The sequence below is a fragment of the Etheostoma spectabile genome, chromosome 20, assembly GCF_008692095.1.
Source record: "Etheostoma spectabile isolate EspeVRDwgs_2016 chromosome 20, UIUC_Espe_1.0, whole genome shotgun sequence".
In the NCBI taxonomy this organism is placed as follows: Eukaryota; Metazoa; Chordata; class Actinopteri; order Perciformes; family Percidae; genus Etheostoma; species Etheostoma spectabile.
Window position 1 is genome coordinate 11,434,692 of NC_045752.1, and position 21,039 is coordinate 11,455,730.

Sequence of the window (21,039 nt, forward strand, 5' to 3'; positions counted from 1 at the left end):
ACAGTAATGAGCTTTGAGGAAGTCTTTGTGAGTTTGTCTCCGTTCTAAGCTGTGGGTCAAAGCATATATAAAAACATAATGTTAACAGGTTTGCAGTCCTGCCTCTCTCTCTGCTCCTCAACAGCACTATATTTGGCCAGGTCTTTGTGCTTTGGCAGAGGCTGCTGAGAATGATTGTGAGGGCATCGGGCCTGGGGGAGCCATGTTAAGCAGTGACTCCGAAACAACCCTTGGGAGAGTGGGAGTGACCTCGTCGTCCAACATTGGTGACTCATCCTCATACACAAGCACACACAGATGCCCAAACACAAGAAGGAGTACAGTGCATACACAGATGGACACAGGCAGAAAGAAGGAGAAAAAAGTGTGACAAGGGCAGCACACCAAAGGCAGTTTCCTCAGTGGCTTATTGGTTAAAACATCATCTCCCTCCAACTGTAGAAGCAGCAATTTAATTGAGCCCAAAAGGTCATATTTGCTTCTCTGATAGTGAGTCATACGTTTTCTCTAGACAAAGGCAAACACACACATAATCATAATAATGATAATAAATTTTTTCTGTATAGCGCTTTTAGAAGGTACTCAAAGGCTCTTTGACAGAAACAGTAAAAGCAGTAACAATATACTAAATACAATTACACTAAAAACTAAAACAATAATCATAAATTAAAAGCAGGTTTGAATAAGTAGGATTTGAGAGTGGTTTTGAAAGAGGGGGGTGAAGGAGTAAGGCAAGTTCTCATTAAGGAAGAAACACAGTGAACTACAGCATACTGTATATAAATGGGAAATCACAAACAGTAAACAGGCATGACCACATACACACCTACGCACACATAATACTAACCTGACACCACACTGGGGATCTTAGAGAGGAAGCTTTTGACAGTCCGAATGGCTACACCTCCTGCTTTCTCATCTTGTATTCGTGTAACAATGTCTTCTATCTGTGGGAAGGCCAGAGGGTTTGTTAAATACAAACAAAACCAAAAAAATCACATATTCTATTTACTACAGTAACCATTTCAAATGGTTCTAACTACATAACTTGGATTACTGTGCATTTATGCTTTATGGTTTTTTTTCATCAGTGATAGAAGAGAAAAACATCCAATGTGAGAACATTTTTTTTTTTACAAGTTTTAAATATTACAGAAGGTGCCTTGAAGTCAAACACTAGATTCAGGATTGAGTTTACTGGTATTTTGGCTACTTTGGCAGCATAATAAACTGTTTTTGTAATTTTCTCTTAGCGGTGAGAGTAAATTAAAAAACAGTAAAATTGTAGCCTGTAAAACCAAAACAATGAGTTTATAGATGCTAAAATGCTCCATAGAGCAGAAACCGAAAATAACGTAAAGGGTTTGGAAATATATGTAATACCCAGTGGACACAAGGCTAGTGATGCTTGAAATTGACCTGAGGACATCCTTATATCCCTACAGGTGACGATAAGTGTTGAAGCATGGGTCAGACGTATATATATATATATATATATATATATATATATATATATATATATATATATATATGCATGGTAATAGAACCACAGGTTGGGTTGATTTATTTATCTGTAACAGGGGCTTCAGTCGGAAGCTTTGGCCAATTGAAAAGGGCTGTCATAGTTACTCCCCAGAGGCAGAAATAAACATCACACCTCCGACACAGCCAGAGACTCAAACACATCACACATCAGCCGCCTAAAGTAAGGCCCGGCACAGCTTGCCACTACACAGGGGAGTACACAGTACAGTAAACAAGTGAACATCAAGTCACTAAAGTGCATGGACACACATGCACAAACACACATATGACTTTGCAGAAATCCCTATACAAAGTGCTAAACACACAAACATACAGAAACTCATCACTTATTTAAAAAATAATTGTGTTTGGTCAAGTCCTTAAACAGTTGTTTGTAGAGCATAAGCAGTCAAGTCAGCTCATGTATTGATGTGAGCAGTCAGCGCTCTGATGTAGAAATCAATCTACATAAAAAAAGTCATGATTTTGCATACTTGCAGCCAACCATATGCAGTAGAGTAGCTGCTGTGGTTTGACAGTACAGGCTATAATATTCTTTATGGCTCCCTAAGCATCTGTCTAATAAGTAAGCACACTTGTACACGTACACGCTCACCTGCATATGAACACAAGCATACACGCTACTACAGTATGACGAAGCTCACTGGGTGATTTGGGTTGAACTTAGAGGCTCTGAACACTCCTCTTTTTCTCCTATCAGGCTACTGTATATACTTTTATTTTTTAGCCATGTTAGCCTCTATGAACAGCTAATGTCGGTGAGCCTGTTGGTCAGTCAGTTCACCACTACTACAGGATCGATTTGTGTGAAATTCTATATAAACATTTATGGTTGCCAAAGGAAGAATCCTCCAATAGATACAGTCTGCTGGAATTGACCAACATGTCCGATTGGGATTAAGTATGTCAAGCTTGTGTGTCAAATGAGTGTTTTTCCTGTAAAATGTTTGTTTGTAAAATTCTGCAACATTTTTCTAAACCCAACACCAAAAGTGGATAGGAAGGTAAAGAGAGAACAACAAGCGGAGAGAGCAGCATACCGCAGCACATTAACTAAACCACCATTACAATCAAAGTTAATCATCCTGCCTGGCAATGTCTTAAATGGACGATTTATATATGCAGCCCATAAATTTACAACAAAACACCCTGATGCATATGGATGCAATAACTCACATAATGCAGAGTAGAGAGGAGGGGGAGAACACTTTGTGGCAAGACAATTACCAATCTCCCACCATCAGCTTGAGAGTGTGTCGTGGTATCAATTATTGAACATCCACTGTGGAGAATTACTGCCTCAACTCTTGTTGATAAATCTCTCACAGGAGGAGGGGGCATCTGCCCTCTGTGTTGTGAACAGAGCCTTGGTATTTTAGGCCTGCTTTCGCCTATATGTGAGCATAAACTGTTTTACATGAGAACAATCAGTGGCACGACAGATTAGCACATCACAATCTTTCCTTTGAAGTAAAACAACAAGGCAACATCTTTGACATCCGCTCTGTTTGATCCAACTCTGAAGGACTCCTCAAATCCCCTGAGACGCAGCAACATGCAAAGGATTAAGTCCTTTTGTTGTCATGTAATAATGGACCTTGGACTGCATATAGCAGTAGGCTTTAGAAAGAAGGACTCATTATCTCCCTACAGGATGACAGCAGACAAGAAGTACTTGGCAAAGCTACAGAAAGTGCACATCGTATCTCCTGGATGTACAAGCTAATGGTGTTTGCAGCTTGGTGTGGAGGGTTTTTGAGAGATGAAAATTGCTGCTAGCATGCGATAACAGCACTTTGCCCCTCGCCACCGAGCTCTATAAATGATTCTCAGGAGAACACTTGTGTATCTTACCACCGCATGTTTGCATTTGCTGCACACGTGTTTGCAAATTTGTACCAATACATGGCTGTGTCTGTGTGTAGGTGTGTGTGTGTGTGTGTGTGTGTGTGTGTGTGTGTTGTTCATCTTATCTTTTATGGCTCTGAGGGCAGCACTAGCAACTCTGTATGGCACATGTAGGAGGGTAAAGGTGTAGGGAGAATGTGAGGGAGCAGCTTGAGATGAATACCGACAACTAAGGCCACCGGTCAATAAAAAGCATTTACTCCACATTAATGTCAGGAAAGGCCTGTACGCTCCAATGTTTAAAACAAGATCACCACTTCCTTTAATATGGTTTTTGTAATTGGTACTTAATGAAGTGAAATAAAACCTAAACGAGAGCGTCATTGACATAAACAACCATCGAGAAGATGTGACAGGTTGAACTCTGGTAGGCAGGCCGTAAGTGCAGAAACATTCACTTCTACTCTTCTACTAATTGAAATCTTGTGCTCTTTTTCCAAAAAAGGCTACAGATGAAGCTATTAAAAACTGTCCCAGTCTTCAGAAATGAGACAGCGGCTGCTAAAAGATGTATCAGGCAGTAATAGCGTCATTAAAGATTCAGCTGTCATCAGTGGGGTTTGGGCCCACTTGTCATTGTTACAAGACATGCAGGTCTGTGAGGAATCAAAGGACATGCAGGTGCGAGCGAAAAGATACTTATCTGGCCTGGAGATAAGTATGACGCGTCAGCGGGAGCTGAATGAAGACAAAATACCATTGAGGCTTTAAAAAGTTTTCGGTTTGCCAAGTCATTCTCAAACACCTAAAGATGTCATGTTATTTTTCTTCTTGTGTGTGAATACTTGTCCTGTTTTGAGTATCCAAGGATTCATTTGTGTTTAAATGTACTCAAAAGCTATATATTAACAGTGTTGTGTGTAATGCGTTAACGTGTTACAGTTACTGTAATTAGTAGTGTGACACGCTACTACTGAAAATTTGGTGACAAAATGTTTTCAATGTGGCGCAACGTTACTTTTCCCAGGGACAGATTTGACAGCGACACTGTCTTTTCAGCTGTGCGCTTGTGCAGTAGTCACAAGCTTCACACGGTACCTGACAGAGGCTGGTGGTAGACAATCATGGCAAGAGAGAAGCAGCCAACGCTAACTTTTGAGGGAGGTATTCCCACTGCTTCAAGAAACTTTTGTCCACTGCCATTAATGAGGGAATTAAAAAGTTAGAAGTTCTCAACCGTTTGCCCAAAGTTGTGTTCATGAAATACAACACTGCCACACCATCCAGTGCACCGGTGGAAAGGCTGTTCAGGCTGGGAGGTCTTGTGCTTACCCCCAGAAGAAACAGACATTAAGATAACATTTTGAAAGACTGCTCCTGATGAGGTATAATCACCCAATAGGTTGCCTGCCACCCATGCTATAGACATAGCTCAAGCCTATGCCTAATACCCTCATTTCTATCTGCCAGTATATTCAGTTAACATAGCCTTTTTATTATTCTGAGGCTAGTCATGCTTTAAGTTATGCTGGATTTTGTTTTGGCTAAAATGTTTTTGCCTCTAAGCTGTATTATGCCATATTATTTATTTACACAACTCATCAACATCAAGCCATTTTTAAGTTAATCTTTTTTTCTGTTGGATTTAGATGAGTAATGTTTTCTCATGTTTTCATCATGTTGTTCCAAAGGAGCCTCTTGATACTATTTTTTATTCTAAAAAGCACAAAAGAAATAAATGTTATGTCCTCCATAGTAGAACTTTATGTAGGCCTACACAATTAGTAACATAACATAACGAGTAACTTAAAAAGTTACTTTCCATAGAGGGTAACTAAGTAAAATAACGGATGACTTTTTTTAAGAAGTAACAAGTAAACACTACTTTTTAAAAATAACTTCCCCAACACTGTACATGAGTTTGTCATTATAACAGAAAATCCCGCTCCATTATTAAATAATTGACAATAACAACACAACCATATTTTAAATGTATTAGGATTCATTGGGAATGTATTAATAATACTGTTATAAATGGGAGCATCTGGCAGAATGTTAATGCTCAGTGGAAATACAGCAGCAGCATGACATAATGTTCTTAGAGAAGAAGAATGGAGCACAGTCCTTCTCCTGTTTGTTAAAATCTGAAGAGAAAATAATAGCCCTGTTAAGAGACAATCTTAAACAAGTCTCAACTACTCCATTGACATTCAAAAATAATTTCCAGTTGTCAATACATTATCTTCAGTTCCTGCAGTGTAACCTTCTAGAGTCTGATCAAATATGAATAAATCATGACATTCAACAATAAATGGAAATGCTGCTGTGAATGAGTATTCATCATCTGACCTCAACACACATATTTACAGTTGAATACAGTTCATTCTAACGTCAGAGAGGTTTGGAGCATTGTTATAACCACGTCACACATGATGGAGGCTGCAATTGTCCTGCAGTCCTGAACCACGAGTTTCTGAATCTGTGTAACCATTTTACAGTTTTCTACATTTCATTCTTTTTAATTGGATGATATGTTGTTTAATTCTTAGCTTCTGATTTGAAGCACGTTGGACACCTGCTGGTTGTTGAAAAAGTGTTATATAAATAAATGTTGATTGATTGATTGATTGATTGAATCCTTTACACTACTTCCATCCATTGTACCTTCCTCACTTTTTAAACAAATACACTTTACAACAAACACATAATGCCTTAATTTGAGAGACATGTGGGGAATGCCTCCATCTTCTATGACCTTGATGAACTTTTTAGCTTTGCCCTCCATCAATATAAACTGCTTTACTTACTTTTAATGCCTTCCTTGTATCAAAGCAGCACTAAACTGCACACTTTTTTTTTGTATGTTTGCTGCATTGCCCTGTCCAGCGTTACACTCGGTTTCTTCACAGTGAGGGCCTGTGGCTGCACTAAACCCCCTGCTGGCGCATAGAACAGTACTCTTCCCAATGGATGCTCTCACTCTTAGTGTGTTGTCATAAGCACTGGCTTCTGCAGTACTTCTGTTTCCAGAGGCTACTAGGACACCAATAACATAGTAACCTCTCTTGGCAGTTAGCTTGTAGCTTTCTTTTTTGTTTCATGTGTACTTCTTGTTCACTTTAACTTCTGAATGTATTTGAATTTTTGCAAACATAATACATGTTTTCTTTGATGTGCATTCCTACATAATAAAAACGGATTCCTTGTTCTTGGTATTCCTTTAAATAATTAATAAAACGGCACATCATTTCACATTGAATGTGTTGTGTAAAAAGTGTTCTGTCGCTCTTTGACAGACAACAAAAAGTGCTGCAATATCTAGTTAATGAACTTTTCATTGCTAATATGATACCCATGAGGTCTCATCAAACTGTGTCTGTATCTACCTATTCACTGTTCCCCAAAATTTACAAAAGACACACGCTTTATTCTTCTCAAGAACCCCAATATATTGTAGTTTTCATGGTTACTTTGTCTTCACTTATTATGATTAAGTTTACAAGGTACTCATTTTGTATGACTATATAATCACATTATATATACATATGTACAGTACATTAAACACATTCTGTCCCAGCCTATAACTTGTCAAGATACTATAAAGTTGCTTTCCCAAAGTACAACAACCGGTCACACAACACTATTTTTGAGGGCCATGTTGACCTCTGCGCCATGCCGTGTGCATAATTAAGTGAGTTCCAGCTGGTGTGTGGTGCCCTGGGGAACAAGGTGAGAATGAAGCCTGCTGAAGAGTGAAGACCCCCCCCCTTCTCTCCCCCATCTCTCCACCCCGCCACTATCCAACTCTCTTAGCATGCCAAGTCATGATGAGGGAACTGTGAGAGCTTCTCAGCTGGATCTGACACACTAGGGAGAGACACTGACAGCAGCAAACACAGCAACTGGAAAAGCCCTGCCAACTGAGCGTGATGGTTGGAAATTTATACTGCGTTGGAGACGTGTGAATGAATCACATTTGCACTCGATCACACACTGACACGTAGCCACAGTCATGTGTACCACATGTTCGTATGAACACATGCACAAAGACATAAACAGTTGCTTCAAAACTCTGGCCGATTCTTATTATCACCCAAAAAAAAACTGGTCACCTGCTACAAACATTGCATTTCAGTAAGGCATCAACTATGTTGAAAAAGAGACATATTCACTGATCCATCTCTTCTCCAAATTGCCATCTCCACAGGACCGCCCTGCAGCTTTTCTCTTCCGCAATAAACAAACTGTTTTCCCATTATATGCTGCAGCTGAAAAAAAATGGCTTTACACTTCAGTGAATCCATTTTCCCTTTTGCCAATACCTTTCATGTGTTATCCCTGTAATCATTAGTGGTGATGGACTGTGATGCACTAAAGTTAATTATTTATCCTAATCACCCGAATCAGGGCCACAACATTTCAAGAAAAGAGTGTTGAAGGTTAAATGTAGGCTTGAGTTCATCTTTGTATTGTTCTGCTTAAATGGTTTATTCAGTTTTCTTTAAGGATGACACACATTAAAAGAGCATTAGGAAGCAATCTGTGCTTCCCATCAGTAAACATGTAAACAATACCTTTCACATTTATTCCTGCAAACTAGCCGCCCAACAATTGAGTCAAAATGTCCAGTCACATATTTTCCTCAAGTAAGGTGTTTCCCTGTGAATTCATGTGTAATTTAATCATATACTAGGAATTAACAATCTCTTTAGCTCAAGTGGCGACAGCACAACGCAGATGCTGTCCTGACAAAGAGGCCCAGAGGCATAGGACTGTACTACGAGTCTAATTAGTCGCTGCTTGACTGCCCATCCAGCTGGATGCCCCTCGGGGAAACATGCTGACATCCAGAAGTGTCCAACAGTGCTGCTGCGCTTTACTTTGAACCAACCACACCCATATGTTAGGACAGAGAGTGTTGATGAGGAAGTTTGTCACTTGTTGGGGCCAGTTGAGGATCCCTTATGGTGACAGACCTGGGTGTGATGTGGAGAGTTTGGAGATGGGATGGATTGTGTGCGTGTGTCAGCTTAGAGTCTCCATATCCCTGACAAAGAGAAGCTAAGCAATTAAAAGTTCAAATTTGGCTCCGGCATGGGCAGGAAGTCAGGACTAAGGCTTGACTAAATAAACTCTGTGGAAGGGAGGGTTAATCTTGTTGTCATTGCTTTCTGACTGTCTTATTTTTAAGGAGAAATGAATAAGCTCCCTTTGTGTTTCCCCAAAATACAAGGAGATACTTCAAATCAAAGGTTTGGGGTTGGAACAATTCTTGCAAGCAAAATGCAAATACGAAACGCTGCCAAGTTAAGACGATCTATACACAAGAGAGTATCAGCCTACCCACAAACCACAGTGAATCATTAGGTCACTTTTCTATTGATTAGACTGAAGGAGTACAGAAAAAGATCATCTCCCTCTTGTAAAGGTCTGTCAGATACTCCACGGGTTGCTAGGGGCTTGAGTGCAGGGAAAACAGGGGTCTGTTGCTCCTCTGAATAGCTAGTCCACTCTAAAACCAAGTGGTCTGTGCAGATACAGGGGCTACTTTCAAAAGAGATACCCTTCTGAAATGAAGAGCATCAGCAGCCACACATCTGACTGGCTACTTTTATAAGCCGGTTTGTACGGATCTGGTTTTATTTCAGTTTGCTCCTGAGAGATAGAATCACGTGACCTGCAGTTCAGTCCTCTGCAAGATTTACCTTCGAGGTCATTTACAAACAGCAATTTAAATGCAGGATGGTAGCTTTCACTCTGCAGTCACATTCTACAATAACCTCTCACGCCACCTGCATTTTGAGTGCCTGTGGGACTCTGTAAAGGTTCGGATCCTAATAAGGTTCAGCATCCTTACAGCCACTGGTCTGTAATTAGGGGAGAAAAGCAAAGGAAGGCTATTTGCGTGTGAAATAATGAAAAAAACAACAGAGAGGGAGAGGTGGGATGCAAGAGCGCGGTGTGGAGAAAGTGAACAGATTGTACCAGGCGAAAAGCATCTGCTGCTATCTGCCTGATTGTCAGTTTCAAAGTAGTTCTTTTTTCAGAGAGGGTTTTCTATCATTCATCAGTTATTATTTCTCCCTAGTCTCTCGATCATGGGACAAAAAAAGTCCTGCCTCTAAGTCACAGCGTGTTGACTGTTATGCAAGACAGAGGTACGCTGCTAAAATGTAAAAGTGGAAATCGACAATGGTGTAACAGTGTCGGGTGGCACTGGATAACACTGTGTTTTTCTGAGGATGTGGATGAAGATGCTTGCCGCTTAGAGACGCTATGGGGGGCCTCAGACTGGGCACAATTCTCTCTGCTGCTGGAAATTCTGGAGCTCAGTGGCTCATGGAAACAACTCTTACACACCGGCGATACTGAATTGGAGTTCAGTTTCAATCTTTTCCACTTTCTCGATTGAAACATCATTTTTAGAAAGGTTATTTTTTGGGGGTGAGGATCATCTGTCTATCTTTGATGTTGGCGTCGTCCCCTGACGCGCCACTCGTGGTGGTAATTGGTTTACAGAACCTCATCAAACCTAGGTTTCCCTCACTGGGCCCACAAGCCTGTTCTTGATGATGGAGACACAAGAGACAAATCGCCATCGCAGAGTTGAGACATCTCAGAGGAGAGGGGAGATCTGGAAGTCGAGAACCTATCTCCTTCCTTTCAATATTTTCACCAAGTTCTACTTCATCTGTAGTAGTTGGCAACACAGTCAAAGCTAGTCTTTCCTCTTGTACTTGAATCAATGTGTCCTTCTATTGAAGCGTTGATACATGGTTTTTGATTACAGCAACAAGATGTAGATCTGGTAACAGTGAAATGCAAGTGGCGGGCAGGTCCGGCCTCTCCCATCTGCGCTCAGCTCCATACATCATTAGCGAACTGCTGAATGACTAACGTGTGCATGTATAGTTTGTAACATGTAGAGGCACTTCACAGCCAAATGATGCATCACATATTCATCCGCTTAGCCAAGTTTTGATTTAAAGCCATGCTTTTTTCTTTTTCATGTCATCATTTTAAAACACCATCTGCTGCTTACTCTCTCTCTCTCTCTCTGCTGGAGACGGTAGGTTTCTTTCGTCTACACATTACGTACCTCAGCTCAATATTATGACGTTTCTTTGTTTGCATATTCACGTGCATCATCAGTGACATCAATCAGTGAGTAAGAGAGGCCGCTGACCTTCCAAGATGCATGGATTTTCTGTCATTTCTCCTGGTATAAGAGAGGATTTTTATAGCTCTGCTGTGTATCATTAAGCTCATTCCCTCCCACCACCTTATTTCCACTGCGGTACAACTGTCACTCACACACTGCTGTAACTGCAGACCTGATGTCCTTATTACCTGTGTTGGTTTGCCACTGTGAGTGAGGGAATGCTGACAGGCTCTTAGGGGCAAGGATTGTTCCTGTGACAACAAAAGAGGGACTAAGTGAAAAGGGCTGTTATGAAAGAGAGAGGAGGCGTGGCAGAGCGCACGGGGAATATGTGCCTCTGGACCAGCGCAGATATTTAGAAGCTCACACAAGCCGAGGCTGCTGTCAGACAGCGAGCAGCACATTCGCCAGCAGTTCTGTGTGTGATACTGTGCAGAATTAGGATATTTTTCCTCGAGCATAATTTCAACTCTGGTGGGGTGCTGTGAAAACAACTCTGTTCTTGCTGGGTGACAGATTTTGAATGCTGGCAATAAAGTCTTGTTACTTCCAGCTCACAGGTAGAGGTAATGAAATTTGGGCGGCTGGGCTGACATGTGGAAGTAAAATCTAATCTCGCACTGCCACAGGGGAGCCGGCTGCGACACACACCTGTAATGTGCTTTGCTGCCCTTAGTCCCTACGGGGATGACTCCTCCTCCTAATAGGAACCGGCAGAGGACATGTCAGCAGCACTGACCTGTGTTTTATAAGAGCATATGTTACAAAGCTGAATTACCTAAAAAGCTGACTGACTGACTGAATGATAGAACCAATAGGAAAGCAAAAGCGCTACAGTATGTTTAATGGCATCATATCCTTACTCAATGGCAATCGATTATCTGTAATGTCAACAGACCACCTTCAGGACTAGCTAATGCATTGCCAGGCAGCAACCAAATTTGCTCATAAATCTTTTATTCTTCCACCTCAGGGGAGTCAAAAATGAACCATCTATTATGTCAGCAAAGCTAAAATTTGCAACCTTACTAGCACGTCCGCTTGAATTATTGAATAAGCTTCCTAGAAAGGGACTGGCCATGCATTGTGATCTAATATCCTCTCAACATATTTTCAAAGTGAAGAGAAGTGTTCATTCCTGGCTGTATGCTATCTGTGTGTGACAGCTGGCTGTAATTTAGCAAGGGTTTGTGAAGGCAATCTGCTCAGCCACATCTGCTTTGGGACTTTGCTCATCAGAATTGTCTAGTTATTTCCTCCACAACTGCAACTGCTAAAAGCACTTCTCAGATCAGGCCTTGGGATATTCCTAACATAAACTATAAATAAAATATCATAGAGAAAGAATAACAAAAAAAATTACAAAAAAAAAGAGAAAGGGGAAAAAATATTGGATAATCCACAGTCTCACTCAGCGGTGAAGTTTGCAAATTGTCCACACTTTTGATTTCACTGACTGTGGAAATCTAATGTTAGCACATCACGTATGATGAACAAAGGCATTCAAATGTGGGTCTTACAGGTAAAACACAAGGCAGATAGAGGAGTTTGGTGTGGAGACGAAAGCTCTGCAGGTGCACTGAGTGAATATTATATATCTCATAGTAGGGTAAGGTGTACTGAAGAAAACACATGAGTCAGGATTAATGTAATGTTCAGTGTTTATAAAAAAGAATGAATTAATGAACTACGAGCACATGACAAATGAATACACCCCTTCCAGGTCGATGCATTAGTTTGAAGTACCAACTCTGAAAATCCAGATGTGGGGACAGCCCTGGCAATATTCAAATCCGCAGCCCTTACTGTGGAAACAAATCACAAATTTATGAATGTGCATTTGCTTCTTGCAGCCAGCTGTGCCTCCAAAGCGTGGGATTAACCACGTTAGCCTCTTATCGTGTTACCACCCCAGGGCTCAATGCTAACTTTTTTCCTTAGGAGCATGTGGTCCTAAGTAGAAAAATGTAGGTGCATAAAGAATTTTACGGGCGCAATGAAAATGTATCAAATGATGGGGTTTTATACACGCTTTATATGCTCTAGTAAAACAGAAAGACAACCATGTAAAACTAAATGTAGAGAAGTTCATGGAAGCTAATGGCTGCCACTTCTGCAAAGAATGGCAAGTATGAAAATGCCCTTACGTATTTGCATATGTGCTCCTAAATACCTTTTACAGTTTGCACACATCTATTTTTAGTCACAAATGCAATTGAAACGCATTGTAGAACACTGCACCCGACTGCAGCATTGTCACTGCATTTCTCTTTCTATGGTTTGAGCCCAAATTATTCTGATGTTTATTAGCTTAAAAAGCTCCAGCCCACCCTTCCTACTGTCATTTCCGTTAACGCAGACCAATTTCCATTTAAAGCATTTTCCATTTTCCATTTAAGCACCAGTGTTAAATTCAAAGCTGGGTGTATTGGAGGCTGATGTTGCTTGATGTGGGATTAATAAAGGTCTCTTGCTCTGTTGGAAGTTATATGATACTTGGTTTAGAAGACTCTTTCTCATGTGGAATTTAAAAATACTGTATTCAGGCAAATCAAACCCCATGCAAATTGCTAATAGAGTTTGCTTTTTGCGCAAAATGTAAATGCAGGTTCAACCTTCATCAAGCCGAGTTGAAAAACCTGAGTCCAGGTTTGGTGTTACATCTTCACTGAGGTGTTGCTCTCACTCAGTTTGATGACAGTAATCATGGCTTTGTTATTGATTTGGCCACTGACGTATGAGTTGTTGACAGAGCAATTGAAATGGAAATGGGAGTAGGCACAAAGCAAGATCTCCTACAAGGACATTTCTATTATTTTCAAGCTGAGGAAGAAAAAATAGGAAAATCTGCCACTGATTATCTAACTCACTCACATTATTTCAAATAGTCCAGCCTCCCTAGTGTCACAAATTTAGTATGAAATCTCCCTGCGCACTAGGGCTGCATGATACTTTGTTTCATCATATACATCGCGACGTACGCATACGTAATAGTCACATCACAGGACATTGCAAAGTTGACACTAAACTTTTTTGCTGCCTGATAGAAAAGTAAACTTCCACTGTTCTCCTTTTACGTGATTGTTACCAGCGACCATTCCCCTTTAAAGCAACACTAAAGAACTTTTCCCACTTCTGTCCCCTTACAGGTTGGAAGCGATTTTGTCCCATTATGTGTCATTGAAATTACAGATCCGTTAATGTTAGTTAATATAGTTAGCCTAAAGAAACAAGCCATCTGTCCCAACTAACGTTACAGTTCGGAGCTGCAACGCTGGAGAAGTAAAACTAATCTACAACAGCAGTCTGTTTGTAATATAACGTAATTCACACTGTTTTAAGTGTTCTTGGATACACAGTTGCTAGTGTGTGACATGCAGGCTCTGCATGCATAGCAAACTACCAATCACAGTCTATGTTGATTCATTTCTCTAACAAACAAGCTGGCCCCGCTAGTCGACCACAACCTGACATTTAGAGGAAGCAACATGCATGCATTATTACTATCATTCACTTTAGCATGGATTGATAGTATTATATGAATGCAATGGTGTCATGCCGGTCAATCAGTGTATTTAACCATTTAATTTCCCTTTCAAAAATCCCTTCAGAAGAGTATTCACAGCGCTTACTTGCTTTGGTGTTAATAAAGCATTAAAGTTCAACAAAGAATGGTTAAGAAAAGTTCCCTTTTCATTTTTGTTTTCTACGTAGATGCACTCCCTTACAAAATCACCCCAGTAGTCAAGAATTATTTATTATTTCCAAATAGAGCTATTCATGTCATCTTGTAAAAATTAGTCTATTTTTTAATATTGCAATATGAATCATATGAAAAATAAAATCGCAATGTCAGTTTTTTTTCTCAATATTGTGCAGGCCTACTGCGCACCAGAGGATAACACTGTCATTTTGGCAAATGGGTAGCTTATACCCACATGACTGCAGCAGCGACAAAACAAGATGAACACACAAGGACATTTCATTTGTCCAATTAATTTCTAGAGGTTGGGGAAACTTAACCAAGAAATCCCAAGAGGCAAAGTTACAGAGTCAGTGTGGTCTGAACTGAACAGAGGTTGGGGATGTGGTTTGGGGGAGCAGGTCCATGGAGTGAGGCCAAATGACTGGGTCTCTCTCCTGAGGGCCTATTTAGTCAGACTAGCTGGCCATGGTGATTAACATTTGGGGCATGGGTGACTCATCCCTGCTACAGCCTCAACACAGAGACAATTACAGGGAGTCACACCACTCCACCAACAGACACTCCATCATTACCTGTGGTTCAACAGTGCACAGATGACACTCTATCCCTCTCTGTCTGTCTCCCGCTTATCTGAGTCAGACCTTCTATTTTAAGTGGAACTCTATCCTATCAGATGTGTCTGTAAACAATACAAATGGCGGTGTTGGCAGATGGTGCTGCAATTACCGTACATTTAAAAGGTTGTTAATAAGTGAATTTCATTCACAGTCTTCATTCTGTGACAAGCTGTACTCTGCTGTGTTGTGCTCTTTGTCTTCGTCAGAGGTAATTAAAAGCCATTTGAATACCATGTGAATGAATGAGACGAGATTCTTCTGTTATTTTTCATTTTCTAAAACTTCTTTTATTTTCTGAGTAGCGAGCGAATGTTCTTGAGAGGCTTTCGAAGATTAAAATATGAAATATCTTGTAATCGTGCAAGTGTCACACAGCTTCTTTTTTTTTTTTTTTTTCTTAAATCAAAGAACCATACTTGATCAGCTGTATTCAGCATATTGAGGACATTCTCATCACTGTCTGGTCTGCCAACTCAGGGATCAAATGTACCACCAACAAAAAGAAACTGTCAGACGACAAAACTTGGCTTTTCTTTGATTAGCAGTGTAGTCAGAGTGAAAATGGGACAAGGAGAAGAGCATTTCTTGACAAGATCCCCAGAGATTTGAACAAGTTGGGAGTTAAGGTTGCAGCTAAAATTGAAGCATGAAGAAGATGGAGTTGTTAAAGAGGAAGAGCAGAGTGGATTCCAGAGGCAGGGTCAGATTTTGAGTAGTGAGATGCAGGCATGTATCTGAACAATTGTCACTTAGTTTTCACTAAAAGTGAGAACTCCATACTGTGAATTGTTATCTCTGATCATACAAGTATTTCTTTATAATGCTGCTTTAAAGTTGTTACTCTGCAGGAGAAATAACCATCTGCTCCGGCATCCTTAATGCTCAATCAACTATTCAATTTTCATCAGCCGAATTGATTCAAAGCAGACTTTCGGCTTGTTCTGCACGCACAAATGATTGGGTTAGCCACTTTAATGGCCTGTGCCCATCAGCCTTGGATGCTACTGCAACCTTGAAAACTAGATCAGTTCACAAAGTTAATCCATCTCCATGGCTTAATGACGCAACACTGGTCGTAAAAAAAGAAGAGGACAGAAAAGCTTAATACAATTACAAAGTAAACCTCCTGTAAATATGTTTTCATAATGTTCCGTATAAAGTTTTAAAATGTATTAGTCTACAGTACTGGCAAGTATTTATCCTTTTTGTTTTGCTATAAAGTCATGCTATACAATTTGAAGCTGTACGGCAGCATTTAGCCCAGTTGATGATGTCATTTGAATTGACTGCGTCATGGGCTTAAATGGTGACTACCAGTCTGGCCACCGCCATACATTACTGACTTTGAGTTCAACCTTAAGTCTTTAGGCTACACTTATGAAGTTTTTGTGTTTTTTTCTTTTAATTGAGAGGGCCTTTACTATTACTTTCTTCTTATTATTACTATCTTTTGTTTAATGCTTTCTATCGTTATCTTTGTTTTCATTTTCTTTAGTCTTCTTGTATTGATTCCCTCTCTGGCACCAACTTTGTAAAATGAGTGCAATACAGGTTTATAATTCTTGTCTCTGTTACTGTAAATGCATCTATTTAAAGTGTGACAAAACCATGTGGGAAAGTAATAGCTTTTTTTTTTTTTTACATTCTATTTTTCACTAATTCAGTGTGTCAGCACTACTGCAGGGCTACAGTTTGCCCAGCTAGTCACCGCTGTCAGACTGTCAGAGTGTCACCACAAGGCACAGAGGACCAGCACCTTTTAACACACTAATATCAGTGCCGGTTCCGATGATCCATTAGTATTTACTGTGCATGACGACACAAGAGTTTAATCTTTATTAGCATTGATCATTAACAACAGTTTAACTGGGCAAGAGTTTCCTTGCTGACGCCATTACACATCAACTTGAACACAGTGAATGGAAACTTTGTTTGTCAATGTTGAAATTCTCTTCAAGTCAACTGCTATACTTGTGTCCACATTTATAGTATTTTCATTTAATCTGCTATGTAGGAACACAGTGAGCTCCCTGTCCTGCAGAGATGCTGTGGTTTTTCAGAGTACAGTGGGAGGTAGTAAAGGCGGACTCCATCCTTAGTGCGATCTCAAGCAGCCTTTTTAGCATGTGATAAGTCGGAGGCTCCGGGGGGTTTGGAGCCCATTTACAGGCGGGACACAGTGGTGCCAACCACCAAGATCCCTTCTAACATCACCCTTTTCATGCAGCTTTAGACTTCAGTCCAAATACGGAGCACAGAAACACTAGCTGCCTTATTAAATGTGCTCCTTTAAGAGGACACTGTCAGCAATGTGCGAACAGGGAGGGAGAACAGAAAAAGCACTGGCACAAGGAGGACTTTCCTCACTGGAGAAAAGCCTTTTATTTCAGTCACAGTCATTCTCTATGGATGAGGTGAATAATCCTGTCAACACAGTGCGAAGCCTGCCAAAACACTGTGAATTATTATCCAATTATGATTTGTTTTTCAGTGGACTTCCAGGTTTTTCATGTGTTGGTCGTTCTGCTAAACTGGAAATAAGAGACTGGCCAACACATTAAACTAACAGGAGTTGGTTGTATAAGAGATGGAGCTTTACACTGTTACTGTTGTTTTATCTTATTGACCTGACTAGGAAAGCAACCCACACTGGCACTTAGCATACACGCACACTAGGCTTCAGTGTGACCCTGACAGTTCAGCCCATACCAGCGAGTCAGATAAAGGCTGCCGGTGTGCAAGTGGAGATGGCGTTAAAACGGTCATACATGATAAAGCACAGGGGTACCTCGTCCCTACAGCTGCAGAAGTGATATCCAGAGCGTTCAGTTGGACTGTGTTATCTTAAGTGCGCACAGGAACAGTGTGTAGTGGCCCATAGACACCTCCGGTGGAGGTTAGTCTAAAGAGAGGAGAGATATACCCTCTATGGGCCTCAGGGGCACTTCAGAGAGAGAAGAGAGTGTGACTCACGGGGCGGAAGCACAGAGACAAATAGGCAAGCTTCCTTCTGACCAGCAGAACGAGAGCAATTCAAACCAAACCAGCTGTCAGTCCCTGCTGTGGTAGGCCAATATATGATGCTTTACAGTAATTCCATATCCTCCTGCCACTTGTTCTTCTTTCCTTCTGTAATTATCTGCATATTTCCAGTATGTGCCTATCATCCACAAGGTAGGAGTGAAGGGAACTCCCTCTGTGTCCTGTCTCTGAATCACACTAAACCCATCCAGCTGTCACTGATGTGGACAATGTGGAAGGTTAAGGTTGGTATTTACAGTAATTTCTTCTTCTCCTATCCCTCACCCTATGTTAGATTTAACATCTTTCCAGTCTGAAGGAATGACACGTGTGATAGTTTGTGTTAGTCCCCCCCCCCCATAGCTCCTGCTACAGCAGCCAACATCCACTATCTTGTGTCACAGCACTGTGTTGTTCATGCAAATTCAAAGATCTGTCCAACTTCCTTTGAAACTGTTTTATTTTCAGCTTGGCTTGATTTATCATTATTTTTAAAAGCCCTCTTTTCTTTATATACTTTTCCCCCCTTTAGTCCGTCTTTCTTAACATTAGGAAGCACATACATGGATAAAAATACCAAGTGATGATAAAACATGAGCTGAATATGAAGAAATGAATGGGGGGACATGATGTCTCAGAGGACCAGATATTTTTTCCAAAGATGGAAAGCTTGAAATGAGCTTCAATTATTAATTAGCAAGAAGCAGAAGAAAGACTGAACAAAGGAAATGGTGGAGGCAGAAAAAGAAAGAGGGAAATGCTGTAAAAACAAAAAAACACAACAGCTCTGTGAGGTGGTTTTGAGCCACAGCCGTTGAACTAAATGCTAAGGTCAGCATGCTCATAACAACAATGTTACAACATGCTAATGTTTGGCGGGTAACATTTTCCAACGTTGTTGTAGTTTAGCGTGTTGGCAACAGATTTGAGTGCGGCTGTACTGTAGCTCAGGAGGTAGTCCACATGTCCACATGTCAGAGTGTCCCTGGGTAGATGCTAGATCACCTAATAAATCTGGAATATTCTGCAAGCGTCAACACTGAAGTTAGCAGCTAGCTAACATTAGCTTTGAGTGGTTAAGGTTAGGTGAAAAGGCTGGGTTAGGGTTACAGGGCTGCCAACTTTTCCCAAAACCTTGGAGTGAGATTTTGGGGGGGCCAACCCCATATTTTGCCGTTACAAAGCAATTTCTTTGGTCTTTATCCTTTAGGGTTTAAATTGGGATTTGGTATATGTGGGTGATGGGGGACTCCAGGGGGGTCTGGGGGTATGCCCCCTAGGAAAAAAATTTGAAAATAACCATTAATGGCACTTTCTGGAGAGTTTTTTGCAAAAAAAAATGGAGAAATCAAGTCTTACATGATATGTGCAAAACTGTAGGTAGGAGCCTTTTGTTGTTGTATCAACAGGTTTTAGGGCATTCAGCATTTACATTATATGATTATTAACTTCTTATAATATAGAACTGACCCACACAATGTGCCAAACTAATGAACCACATGAAGAGACAGTAGCATATGTCAGCAACAGCTGAGAAGTTTGGGTCTGTGGTGAACAGTTCCAGGAATCCCTGGTGTGGACCAGGGACCCAAAGTTAAATTAATGTTGAGGATCAACTTAGACCACTGAAATTCTAAAGAATGAGAACCACTGAGTTGCATAAATTCTAATCCTTTAACCTTTGTGCCAATGTTCAGTAATGTTTGGCTGTCATCCTCTGGGCCCCACTTACTGTTTTTACTTTTTTGTGAAAATAAAGACTATTTGTTCATTTTAAAAAACATCAAATTAATTATTTACAGTTACATTTAGAGATGCAGAGGTTAGAGATGCACAATAGTGGCCCAACGTTGCAGTATCGTAATATATATAATATATATATATATATATTATATATATAATATATATATATATATATATATATATATATTATATGTAGGCTATATATAGGCTAGTATAGCTCAGGTGTGTTTCACCAGATTTCTGCTCATATTTACAACTTTTTTCACATAACTCCTCCCATCTCTGTTGTCCGAGATGTGGAGAGTTGTAATATAGTCTGCTTTGCATGTCATTCCTCCGCTGATATGGTAGATCTCATTCAGACCGTCTGACAGACGCAGAGGCCCATTTGGGTTTCTGGTCTCTGACAGAGTTTAGAGGTGGCTGTACGCTGCTCTTTATCGGAGGACTACGCATGGATGCAACGCGTCACAGCCCCCAGCAGAGCGAGTCCACTACAATGAACTGAAGTTGCTACACTACCAGCCGCGCTGCTCACCTCCATCTTTACAGAGAGAGTGGTCACGAAGCGACGGACGGTCTGTGATAATCAGAGCTCCTACCTGAAGCGCCGGACGGGTCTGTAATACTCAGAGCACATACCTGAAGCAGGGGAAATGCACCTGGGATGGCTCGTGAAAAAAATGTTCTCATTTTGCGACAATTTGAAAATTCCACAGACAGGGAGCGCTCTTGAACCCACTCACAGTCTCTGAAAGCACAACTAGTCGATCACAAGTGGCTCAACAGGTAAAAACATAGATAAACTCATCTTTCATAAATTTGACCGACCGGGTTGACACTTCAGCGTGAGAAATCGGGGGTGTGGCGTGTGCGCGTGTGAAACCAGTCAAATGCGTGTGTCTCACGGCCAATGCGTGAGAGTTGGCAGCCCTGGGGTTACATCTCATTACTTTTAAACAGTAATGTAATAGTACTTTTTAAATAGTTTAAATAACCACCTGTATGTTAACACCTGCGCAGTATGCTTGTGTTGTCGTTCGGTGGATACAATCGAGCATCTAATGTGTCCCTGATCAAGACACTGACTGAACACCAAATTGATTCTGATGTTCATCCTTGCTTGAGCTGAAGATCTTTGCCCGAACCTAGTGGGTTTGGTCTTAATTTAATTTTACAATAGTTTTTTGCGTCCGCACATTTGAATAATGTCGGGCTGTAAATGGGTTTGGACTAATAAAAAACTGTCAATCAACATGAACTTGTCAGGCTCGGGCCAAATTCTATCAGGCTCGTGCCTTGTTGGCCTAACTTTTAACGCCCGATTACAGCTCTAGACCTTGCATGGTAGCTTGCTATTATTGGTGTGTGTGTGTGTGTGTGTGTGTGTGTGTGTG

At 40.7% G+C, this 21,039-nt stretch overlaps 1 protein-coding gene across 4 annotated transcripts in view; it reads right to left on the reverse strand.

The window, feature by feature from the left end:
- Positions 1–21,039, reverse strand: part of LOC116670473 (regulator of G-protein signaling 6) — a 41,862-nt gene that overhangs the window by 13,896 nt on the left and 6,927 nt on the right. For all 4 annotated transcript variants that reach the window (XM_032501025.1, XM_032501024.1, XM_032501022.1 and 1 more), the window contains one exon: positions 848–947. In XM_032501025.1, the coding sequence (XP_032356916.1) occupies positions 848–947 (100 nt within the window). The remainder of the gene's footprint in view (positions 1–847; positions 948–21,039) is intronic.